A 12,636-nucleotide genomic window follows, 5' to 3' on the forward strand; every position below is an offset into this window, starting at 1 on the left:
GACTTTTCCCTTGAGAAGGGTATTGATAGCATGAATTTTTTTGTCTGACTGAGTATATAATACAATTTTATTTCCATGAATCTCTCTCTACTCTGGCCTGGGCTTCCCAATAAAACTCAGTGAAACAGTTAGATTTTCTCAAGAAGGAAACAATTTGTCATAAATATGTTCCCAGCATCTGAGGACACTGAAGTTTTAAAGACACGGATACACTTTTTTTTAACAATGCTCATATTGAGGTTTATTACAAGGAAGGGCTTTTGTATTCATTATCAATGGCTATTTTGCAATAACAAAATGCTGAGGGCTCGGTAGTTTCAGCAAAGGTATTTTATTTTCTCACAGTTTCTATAGACTGGAAAGTCCAAGAAAAAGGTTATGGTACACAGGCTACTAATGAGGGGTCCTCTTGGAAGGTAGACAGCTGGCTTCTCACTTTGCCCTCCTAGGATGGAGGAATGGATGGAGAAATCTCTCTTCCTTTTGCTGTCAGACCATCATTGCTAAGGGCTCTGGGCCCTTTATTAGAACTCTACTTAATGTTAAATCCCTTCTAATATACTTGATCTGTTTGGGGGCGGGCTGGCAGTGGGACCAGGACTTATCCCAGGTGCATGAACTGGCTTTTTGGAGCCCATTCTCTATGGTGGGATGCATTGCTCAACCTTAATATAGTGGGGAAAAGCTTGATTCTGCCTTAACTTGGTATGCTAAACTTGTTGACTCCCCAAGAGAGGCCTTACCCCATCTGAGCAGCGCAGGAGGGGTGGTATGGAGGATGGGGGGCAGGAGAAATGGAGGGAGGGAAACTGGGGTTGGTATACAAATGAAAAAAATAAAAAGAAAATGATAATAACAATATTAAAAAATATTTATGCCAAAATATAAGCATGTAGGGATTTAAGGTAACAATATTTAAATTTAGAGATTATAGAATGTTCGAAGAATTCAGTTCATTGTCATACAACAAATAGATGCCCGAGCTATGAAAGACTTGGGCAGCATATACTTTTCAAATGTCTCTGGTCAAGCACTAATCAGTTAATATTTAAAAAATAAGAGGGAAGCAAAGAAAGAAGATAAAAGTAGTAAGATAAGACAAGACAAAAAGAAAACCATATAAGTCCAATCAGCGTGAAAACCACAATAGCCCAGTGACCTTTAAAGCTGTGTGAGCTGAGGCCATGGTAGAAAAATATGGAACAGCACATTAGGTCTTGTTTACATGGAAATCAAGAATCAGAGGGGGGAAAAGATACCAAGAAACATAAAAGAAAAATGAAAATCTCCAAGTCTCTAAAAATCAAGCTTCATTCATCAACAACTCTTCATTAAACGTTTGCAATAACCAAATACTCTGCTTAAGTGGAGTCTACAGATTTGGGTAGAAAGATTAAAAATAGAAATAAAAAAGATACCTGAAAGATTCAGACTAGCTAAGGATATGAAAGGAGATGACTCTGTGGTGTGAATATACAATAAAGTGTAGGTGAAGGTATCCTGGGCATTATGGCGCATTCCTTTAATCCTAGTACTCAGGAGTTAGAGACAGGCAGATCTCAGTGAATTGGCCAGTCCAGTCTACAGAAAACCAAGGAAACCAAGACCACATAATAAAACCCATTTAGAATAAATAAACAAACAAACAAATAAATAAATAAATAGTTATTTGACCGAATCAAGGATAAGATTTGAAATTCTTAGCGAAGCAGCACTTAGTGGTACACACTTGTAATCCCAACTGCTGGGCAGCAAAGGCAAAAGGATGCCCATGTTTGAGCCAGCTGGAACTATACAGTAAGTTCTAGGTCAGCCAGAACTACAGTGTGCCATGCTGCTTCAGATCAGGAAAGGGAAAGGAGGAAGGAAAGAGGGAAGGAAGGGGGAGAAGAGGAGGAGGGGTAAGGAAGAGGAGAACAGGGGACATGGGGAGGAAGAAGAGACAGAGAAGAGGAAGAGGAGGGTGAAGGGGAAGAGAGCAGGGGGAGGAGGAGAAGGAAGAGGAAGAGAAGGTAGAGGAGGAAGGGTAAGGAAGAAGAGTAGGAGGAAAGTATTGCTGTTAGGGATGGTGGCTAACTTGAAATTTATACAAGATATGGATATAAATTAGACAAGGAAACAGAAACAGAGAAGATGATTACGCAAGGCAGAAGAAGCATTAGAGGAAAGGAACTGTCATGGGGATTCAAAATACATGAGATATCAGAAAGAAAAGGGAAAAGTAAGAAGTTTTTTTTTAATGTACCTGGAACAGAAAGCAAGACTCCCAGAGAGAAACAGTAGGCTATGGGGTCACTCAAAACATTAAAAATATGTAAGAGGAGTAAAAGATGCTTTGGTTTATCTTCATTTGGGATCAAAGAGAATCTCTGAAGTGTTTCAATTCTCTCTCTCTCTCTCTCTCTCTCTCTCTCTCTCTCTCTCTCTCTCTCTGTGTGTGTGTGTGTGTGTGTGTGTGTGTGTGTGTGTGTGTGTGCAATATACACACAATAAAGTTTAAGGATGAGAAAGAATGTTACCAAAATTTTGCAAACATCTTTTGTAGTGTGCAAAAGAAAATAGAAGAGGAAAACAGTGAATGGAGTGATATCTCTACTCAGAAAATGATTCATCCAATTACTGATGATGAAAAATAATACTTTTTCAGACAAAAGGGGACAGTGATGAAACAAAATGGCCAATTAAGACATTCACAGAAATCTAAACAAACAGCTCTAGGTAAAGTATCAAACAGGAAATACAGAGGAGAGTTATGGTGCTGGGATTATTCTATGATTTTAGATTCTGAACTAGATAAATGGTTGTTGCAATCATGCAGATGAGAATTGCAATCAAAGAACATACTCTTCTGCAAGAAGAAATTCAAAGAGAAAGATCTGACAGAAGTCACCAGGCAGGTAAATTACTGGTGGTGAGAGACTGAGATCAGTTGGAGCAGGCAACAGGTGTGTTCTAATCCATGCATTCTAAGGGACCAATGCAACAGTCAGTGATCTATCTCAAGGAAAGGTACTTTCAGATATACTTGACATTCCTGAGAACCTCAGGGACCTGCAGAGTCAAGACTATCTTCACAATACTACTATAAGTTCATTTGTGTTCAAAAGACTTAAGGCACAGCAAATACAACATGCCTGGATGCCTTCTAGTAAGATGACCCCCCCCCAAAAAAAAACACCACAACAACAACAACCAAAAAAACAAGACAACAACAAAAAAGAAAAACAAAAGGCTAAAATGCCACAGATCTCTTTATTTTCTGAAAATTACAGATTTTCTGATTAAAACTGCATATATTACTAGCCAATGTTTTCACCATTACTAATAAATTGACGTGCTTTTAATTTTACATAACCCTCACAGATATATTGTGGATCACAAAGACAGAGTAGAAGGCACTTTCAGTCCCTGAAGTTTGTAAATTGACTTAAAAAAATGAGAGCACCTTCCTAAGGGACATGAGTCACTGGGGAGGCTCAAGAGCACTTGAAGACCAATGTATATAATAACTAATGTCTTTGATGCAGTTAATCTTGGCCAACATTATTGCTGTATAATATGCAAAACAAACCTGCAAAATACAAACTTGTCCCAGAGAAAAGCATTATCAAGAAAGCTAGTATTCCTTTCAGGCACCACAGGATTTACAAGGTTCTTATTTGTTTGTAGTATCTTAAATTTCATATCATTGTTACTGTCAAAAGTTATATAGCAGAAACATTTGTGGGCTTCTAACGTTTTAGGAGATAACCCTTTGTACAGAAGGACAAGAAGCCTTCAGAAGAGCACTCAGGCTCACATTGGCAGACAGTGAGCAGCATCCATTCTTCACTACCAGGGACACCCTGATCATTGGGCAAAATCTTAGAAAGAGTGTCAGCCACTAACTTGGAGTTCATTCATCAGAAAAAGAAATAATAGCATTCCCATTGTGGCTCTGAAAGTCATACATTTCTCTATCAAGACTGTTAGAGATGCTTTGCTTTTAATGCTAAAGCTCTGAAATTTCAACATAATCCCTTTGTCCACCTCTGTCACATTTTCATCAATTGCAACTAGTCATGTGTATGGCATGGAGCAGTTGCCCAGCAAATCCAGGCCCCACAGAAACTGTCAGCTGGCTGATGCTGCCTCGATATTCCCCAGCATCTTACAGAAGAATGGATTTACCTGAATCCCATCTAATACAGGCACTCCCCATCCTTAGATTGCTACTCCTCACATAAGCATCTATATGATACCCTGGAAAAACTAGCTCTATCGCAACCCACTTCCAACTCCTCCCAATGTGACATATATACTCGACATTCAAGTTCTCTAATGCTGTTCACATCCTTCCCCACTCCGTCTTCACACTGTCTGCGCCTCTGATTTATATACTCTATTACTTTGTACCAGTATTTCATACACTTTTGTGGGCATGTCTTTGATTTCTCACCTCATTGCATTGCTCTGAAATAAATTCATGCATTGAAATTGAATTATAAAATTTCTTATGTTTGCAAGTCATACACACAAACCTAAGCACTTATGTGCGCATATATATATATATGTATATATATATATATATATATATATATATATATATACATGTGTATATATATATATGTGTGTGTGTGTGTGTGTCTATGTGACAGCTGGAGAAAAACAATTATTAATAATGCATGCTGACAAATAACATAAATGTTTAATGCATTTTCAAATATCTCTTTTTTTCAGTGTCTTTAGTGTTTTTGAACCTCAAGGCAATGTATTATAGTAAAATTCGTGTGGTATTAGACACATGCCTTTGTCCAAAAAGGCAGGAAAGGATAATAATGAAGGTATCATTCTTTATTTCATTTCCCAACCTATTTTTAAACATCCTTGTGATTTGGTTTAGAATCACAGAGGAAAAACACATTGAGTTTCCCCAGTATACATGGTCCAGTCCAAAGGTGGACGTGTGCATGAGTACACATGTGAACATGTGTTCATGTGGTGTGAGTGTGCATTCATGGGTTGGTTCACTGTGCATTCATGTGTGTGTCTACTGGCCCTTATTCCAGGAAGGGGTTTTAATAATACCTAGAACAAAACAATAAAAGAGAAACAATTGGTATATTGTCTCTAACTGATCTAAAAAGAGGGAAAGACGAGTGTGATTAAATAAGTCAATGGGTAGAACTAATCCAGTTTCAACAGAGCAACACTGTCATAGTAGTCATCTTAGATTTTAAAGGAAAAAACAGATGATTCAGTCTCCCTGGAACACTGTGTTTCAGCTGAAAGGCTTCCAGAGTCTGCAATCACTTGCATATGCTGTGTCCTTTCTCTATGACTTGCCCAAACACTGTCTTGTTAGTGGGTCTAAGAAAGAGACTGACAATTAAACACCCTGAATAATATTATAGGGCATATTCAGAAGACATTCCTCATCAACCTGGTTCAGGGAAACATTTAAATATCTACCCATGGCCCCATAATCTCATGTTATGCTGGGTGTGGATGCATCACTTTCTATGTATCATTTCCTTATATGTCTCTGTACCAATACACAACTTTGAACTATCAGGCTAATTTACAACATTGTATTTTCATAAATGTATGTGACTCCACTAATCTTAAAGAATTTTAGATTCCAGCTCCAAAAATAAGAACTTTTAATCATGTAAAAGCATGTCACTCTCTAATTATTATTACACAGTATTACTTCAAAGAAGAGGGAAAAAAAACCTGGATTAGATATAAAAGAGAGGCCCACGTGCACAAATTAAAAGGGATATCACAAGTAAGAGGATATAAGCTTTAGCTTCTTTCCTGAGGATTTAGCTCAGAGCCAGCATCTAGAAACAGAACTTAGGAACACAGCAAATTGAAGCAAAATGTAGGCCATGTTTGAGGCTAGCCAGAGGGAAGACATCGCTCTCTAGAGCTTACAGACACCTGTGAGTTGCTTCAACGAGGCATAGTTTTCCCCATTGCGGGTCTACCTTTATCCAAAAGAGGTTTGCCATCAAACAATGGCTCAAGATACAATGCAGAGAGAAAAGACAGAGAAAAGATTCAGAAGAAGTTATTAAACTCACTAATGATTGCAGACATAAGAACTTTGTAGTGATGTACATATTCCCTGTTCATTTTCTCTCTGGACTTTTTAAAACAATTTCTTGGTAGCATCAAAGTGAAATATTTATTATCATATGTATAAGTGTGTTTATATGTGTACACTTACCACTTACACATGTATCCCTTCCAAAACAACTGTATATGAAAATGGAAAAAGATTAGGTAGAATGATACAACAATCTTAAAAACTAGAAATCATTCATACTAAAATAACAGATATAATAGTTGTTAACCTATCTTCCTTATAATTGCTGCTTAGATCGAGTCTGTTAGAGGGAAAGGAAGCAATAAATTTGACCCTAACTTACCGCACATTTTAATTGAACAATATTCCCAAGGGGTGTCAGGGTCAAGAGTGTAGCACCACGGCCTGGGCTTGCCATCAGGGTTGCGGCAGTAATTATCATCAAAGCCCTTGTCGGGATATCTGCAAACCACACCAGGAAAAGTGTCACGTAAATCTGCCTGGAAACACCGTACAGGCCGCAATAGCTCTCCACGTAACTTGGAAATGAGAGCTTGGAAATGAACGGGGTTCCCACCTTTTCCTTTACAGGACCTGTCAGTCACTAACTGTCCAATCTCACTACCCATTCCATTAAGGATACAGTATCACCCACTTTGTTACGAAGGTAAGTCCATTTTGGACCTGTCCACCAATTAGAATCTCCAACTGCATCTCCTTTTCACAGAGTCCAATTAAAGACAAATTCCACAAACATGACCTCGTGTAGAATGCTCATTAGGGGAGCAGGTTCTTTCCTGGGGCAGGCTTAAACTTCAAACTGAAGTCCGCTTTCAATAGCTCTGCTACTAATGACAGCTCAATTTTGGAAATGGAGCCTTGCTAGGTCATGCCCTCACCTCCACCAGAGCAAGAGACAAACCCCATCACACCACTTTCCCCACAATCCACCCCCCTTTAAATTAGCAGCGCCCTGAGCTGGTGATTGGAATTTAATTGCTACCATATCCTTTCTGGTCTTACTTAAAAGAAATGACATGCATTAAAAAAAAAGTTTTCATCTTATTTATAAGAACAAAGAGAAGAAATAAACAAAAACACAGAGAAAAAATTCAAAAAGCAATTCATACCAATTTCTAAAGGAAGGTGGAGACTCGTCATTTATATTTTAATTCTTTATTATAAAATTAACTCCATTTTGTTTTCTTTTCTCAACTCAAGGTTTTTACATGAAATTAATGTCTCTATTGGCAATTTTAAAATACATGAGGGTAAAACAGCCAGAGAATTGTTTTGTGCTATCTTGCTTTTCACCATGGACATGAAGAATGTTAAGGTATTAAATGTATGGCCCAAGTATCTGAAGATGCTAGAAGAAATTTGGTCATAGTTAGCAATATACTATCTGCCAAAAGGTTGGGTCTATTAAAGTAGCCATTATCTTATTAACCACATCGAACTGTTTGTTTATTGCTATGGGAAACAAGAGAAGGCTCTGCTACTCCTTCCATTCTGTACCCTGGAAGTTTTGCTCAAAACTCTTCCTTACTTTAGCAACTCAATTGGAAGTTTACTGGTCTCAAATGTCGGTCATAAATTCTATCACCCCAAGCCTCAAGCCACCAGCAGGTGTGGCAGAAGCCAAAATATTAAGACTAATTCCACATTATCTGCCTGTGTGCGATAAGGAAAGTATAGAGGGAGATTTTCCATGGTGGTTTGTTAAAGAACCAACAAGTTTGTAAAGAGAAATCTATGGGAGAAAGATCAGGGGAGATTTTACCTTTCAGGCAAGAATTTGTGCCGGTGTGGTGTCTGATGATCCCAGCGCTGACAGGTCTTGCCTGATTCTGTGTGATCCATGGGACCCCGGTAGCTTTCACCATTGCAGGTCATGCATTCAACTATTAAAATTAAAGTATGTTATGTTAATGTTTCTGGTAGTAAAACCAATACCATTGTTCTGTTTACAATAGTAAATTAATCAGTTATGAAACAGCCATACACACCATCCTAATTTTAAATTAGGATCTTATGCCCATAATTAGAAGTATAAAAAAATGCCTATGGAATGTAATTTAAATATTTTGAGTTAGTGCCATCTAGATTTAGCATGAGGTCAGAATGCTGCCTGGTTTTCAATAATTATTCAAAAATACATCAAAATTGAAAATGTAAGGTGGACCCTTGCAGACTGCTTCCCTGTGAATTGCTGTACAAAATCTTGGGGTGTGTGTGTGTGTGTGTGTGTGTGTGTGTGTGTGTGTGTGTGTGTGTGTGTCACTAACACACTAGTAGTTCTCTCTCCACTCACCTTCTAAACACACACATTTATGATCTTGTGACTTCAACTGAGTGTATATTATATTCTTACAGTCCAGTAAGAACTGACATACTCAAGAGATCAATCAAATAACTAGTCTGCTACTACTTAAAGAACAGAAGCTTTACATATATATATATATATATATATATATATATATATGTAAAGCTTTACAACTATATATATATATATATATATATATATATTATATATATAGTTACAGCTCCACTCTGTTAGTAAATGTTCATGCTGAGTAGGTGGGCAAGCTAACATTCTTACCTACCTTAGGACAGAAGATGACCTGCTACTGAACTCCGTGCACCCACTCTTTAAAAAATGTATAAGCTGATCTAATTATGCAGGATCATACTGATGATTCTTGGGTTAATTAATTGTTCCTTTCTGGCTGGTCTCAAGTCACACTGAAAACTGAGTCACATCAACCAACTGCAAATGAGATTTCTCAAATAGAAGGTTGATTTGTAGCGCAGCAAGCATCCTGTGGAATAAATCATCACTTGGCTCTCCTACGAATCCGGCCAACTTCCCCAAACACATCATTTGTATCTTGTGAGCACTGATCATCTAACTTTAGCTGAAGTGAGGAAAGATATTAATGTTAAAATTAATTTATCTGCTGGATTCTTGCCTAATAAATATTGAAAGTGTTTTTGCATGTGACATTACAATGATCTCTTCTTTTGAAATGTTTACTTTAATAACATAACAGGACATTAACTGTTAGGTGTCTGGAATATATGATCCATGTATTGGAGTGACCCATCTCTTTTCATACAGGATAATGCATGAATTAAGACAAAGGACCAGTTCAGTTCCTTTCACGTGATGTGAAGCTGGCCCAGGATACAGTCAGTAGGCACCTGAACTGTAAATGAGGGTGTGTGAGCACTCCCGAGTAAAGGTGTTCGGTTTAATCATTGTCATTTCCACACTGAAATGCTCCACGTGGTGAAGCCTCATCACAGTTCAGACTTCCACTTGAATGGAACACGTTTATTTAGTTCTCCCGATTTTTTAAAGGATGTTAAGCTTTGATATTTTCAATGAAAATGGTGCTGCATTTGTTATTGTTGCTTGCTCCTTTGTATTCAGTGAGAAATAGATTACCTATGTCCATTGTAATGTACTATTCATAAAAGTTTTGCAGTTTGTAAGAATATATCTGCCAATAAAATTGAATATAATTATTTTCTTGGAAGCATTACTATGGGAATTATTATAATTCAGACTTAGATTTTAAAGTACTAGGAAAGAGTTGCTACACAGATGAAATTAATGACTACATAACATGAGTACTTTCCAGAACAAAGGTGGTAGATTAATATGCCCCCACATTCAATGTGCATAAGGTCACCTTCATATCTCCTTAACTGTCAAATCCTTGTTGAGCAGATTTGAGCTGGGTATCAGTAATAAGGTCTCAGAAGACCCTGGTGCTGCTGGCAGCAGTCCCTTACTGTGTGATACAGTCTAAACTTCTACGTATTTGAGGGAATAGTTTTTAGGAGACTAGTTTTTCTTGGACTTTAAAGTCTAGATAAAATTGATAAAGTGTACAGGAACAAATATGCAATAAACGGTGGTGATATGTATAAAAAAGTAAATTAGGCATAAGTTTGAGAAAATGATGTTAAGTTTTAGGAGGCAAAGCCATTGTTGGTGTAAAAAAAATGAACAGGTCCTCTAGGAGGCCCAAACAATCCCTCTTTTAAAAACTATAAAATAAAATTTGATCATAGGATTTAATTAATTTCAAATATACAAAGCTACTTGAAAATTACTTACTCATAATGAGGTAATCTTTGTAAGTTATCACTTAATAAATTAAAGCTAATGACAGAGAGAGCCAACCACATGATACTGTTTAAGCTCAGTGGATTTTGAGAGTTTTTCTTATTCCATTCACATGATATGTTTATTAGCTTTTATGTTTTGTAATATCCTTTTTATTAACAGCTCTGTGGTTCATAGATATATTGACAATGCTGCTTATTTTGAATTTACTTCATTAAAACACATATAAAACTTGTCTCATTTTAGCTTGAATTTAAAATCTCACTGTTCAACTCATGATTTCTGGAAAATGTTTAGCCTGTAGGGCAGGTGTCCTTTTGATTCTAAAGGCTCATTGTCCTGTTGTCAGACCTCCAGAAAGAGCTTGTCTGCAACCTTTAATGACCCAGTACCACATGTCTTCCATACTAGTGAATGACGTTCTCCACTAAGAGATGTTTCGTGAGTTCAAATTATTGAAGAATATTAAGGAATTATATTCTCCTGAGGATCGCTAAAAACAAGAGTGTTTTAAAGTACTATTTCTAGCACTTTTATTTTACATCACCTCTGAGAATAAATGTCAATGTATTTTAGAAAAAAGGGGAGGGGTTGAAAAAATCACATCCCAGTGAAAACTAGGAAGGTAAAGCAAGAGTCAGGCTATATCAAGGCTGTACAATCTACCTGACATCAAAAATTCTTTCTCAGACCAAACACACCAATAAATATACTTGCCAATGATTCTCAATCTCAGAAAATTATATTTGTGGAGATTTCTCTAAAAGTAGAGATTTATTTTCTTCCATGTGTTATTTAGAGACAAATATGAATTACAGACTTATTCATACAAAACAGACTTATTCATAATGTTATCACAGATAAGTTTATTATTTTTAAAAGGAAAGAAAACAATGAAGATGTTGGAGGGAACAGAATATGACATGGAATGGAGAGTAGGAATATACAGAGACAAGCTGTCTACACATGAAGTCAAGGGTTGTAACTTAAAGAATGACAAACACATTCACCTTCTCCATGACAATCAGCTAACAATGCCTTTACTCATTTGGTGATAAATAGCAACATGGTATGAAATGGATATTCATGGAGGATATAGAAAATACTGGGTTAATATACAGGTATATCTTACTATAAATATGGACAGCATTTTTCCCTTCCCCAATGACTAATAAAACCCTAATAAATCTGAAAATGATTTAATCCATGTTCCATCTGGATTTATGAAATCATAGGAGCTTTGACAAAACTGAAAAACTCAATTTATTCTGTAGCCAAATAACTGAGAAAAATGAAAATACATACAATGCTGAAATGATCACTCTACCATCTTGCTGGTCATTCAGATTTCCAACACAAAAGAAAATATAGCACTCTTTCCCACTGAAAACACAGTGTAAGAAGTGAGAACATGGCTTAGGCGCTTGCCTTCAAGGCAGCTTGGAATCAACGCTGTGATCTTCTCGGGTACTATTTTGAATGGCACTGAGCTGCAGACATGACTCACACTTGGTTGCAGCCACATTTCACCAAGATCACATGGAAATGTTGCATTTCAGGGCACCCTGGCATATGGTCTCTTGAATCTATACAGCCTGGGTTGTGATACTTCAAGAGTAGTTTCAATCACATTTTTCCAAAGGAAGTGCTGGATGAATAGCACCAGAGCTGCTAATAACTGACTAGTTTTATATAGGTCAGTGGCTCTCAACCTTCCAAATGCTACAATCCTTTAATACCGTTCCTCTTGTTGGGGTGAGCCCCAACCATAAAATTATTTTGTTGCTACTTCATAACTGTAGTTTTGCTACTGTTATGAATCATAATGTAAATCTCTGGTATGTAAGATTATCTGATATGTGACCCCCTAAGGTTGACCTAGATTTTAGGTCCTCTCAGGTGGTCTATGGGAGAATTAGAGGTAGACAAGCTTAAGAGAACAAGTAAATGCCCACTATTCCTTTCCCCAGAAGGCTACTCCAGGCCAACGTTGAAATTCACCTTGGTAACTGGCCCTGTTACCTTACATGAATCTGCTGACCACAAGTTTGTGACGCATTGTGTGAGAACACTCCCACAACTGTCTATGCTTGTACTTGAATGAACAACATATTCATTGTAAAGGATTCATTGTTGTTAATCTTTAAATGAGTTACAGTTCTATACATGGGGGGTAGGGGGTATCGCCCCATGTGGTATTCAGGTTCATTTACCTTCTGAACACTGAGGAATGTCACAGACTTCGTAGCGTACCTCTGGATTGCTTGTGAAACACCAGGGTCCCCCTTCTTCCCCTCGAGGATTTCGACAGTAGTTTTCCTGTAGGTCTTTACCGCGATAGCTCGAAGGCAAAAAGCTAGTTTTAAAATGATAATCATCACAGTATAAGAGCATGCAACTTTAATAGTGTTGGCCTATTAATTAT

The 12,636-nt window shown here is 37.2% G+C and overlaps 1 protein-coding gene across 4 annotated transcripts in view; it reads right to left on the reverse strand.

Annotated features, from left to right (window-relative positions):
• The window catches only part of Hgf (hepatocyte growth factor), a 64,839-nt gene that overhangs the window by 34,517 nt on the left and 17,686 nt on the right, over positions 1-12,636 (reverse strand). The window contains exons 6-9 of one of the 4 annotated variants that reach the window (XM_027393483.2): positions 12,425-12,567; positions 7,857-7,977; positions 6,417-6,535; positions 4,819-5,067 (exon numbers count right to left, since the gene is read on the reverse strand). In XM_027393483.2, coding sequence (XP_027249284.1) covers positions 5,030-5,067; positions 6,417-6,535; positions 7,857-7,977; positions 12,425-12,567 — 421 coding nt within the window. In that variant the 3' untranslated portion in view covers positions 4,819-5,029. Of the gene's footprint in view, positions 1-4,818; positions 5,068-5,103; positions 5,350-6,416; positions 6,536-7,856; positions 7,978-12,424; positions 12,568-12,636 lie in introns of those variants that run through there. The other 3 variants (XM_027393484.2, XM_027393482.2, XM_027393481.2) reach the window with 3 other exon arrangements.

Source organism: Cricetulus griseus, assembly GCF_003668045.3.
Source record: "Cricetulus griseus strain 17A/GY chromosome 1 unlocalized genomic scaffold, alternate assembly CriGri-PICRH-1.0 chr1_0, whole genome shotgun sequence".
NCBI lineage: Eukaryota > Metazoa > Chordata > Mammalia > Rodentia > Cricetidae > Cricetulus > Cricetulus griseus.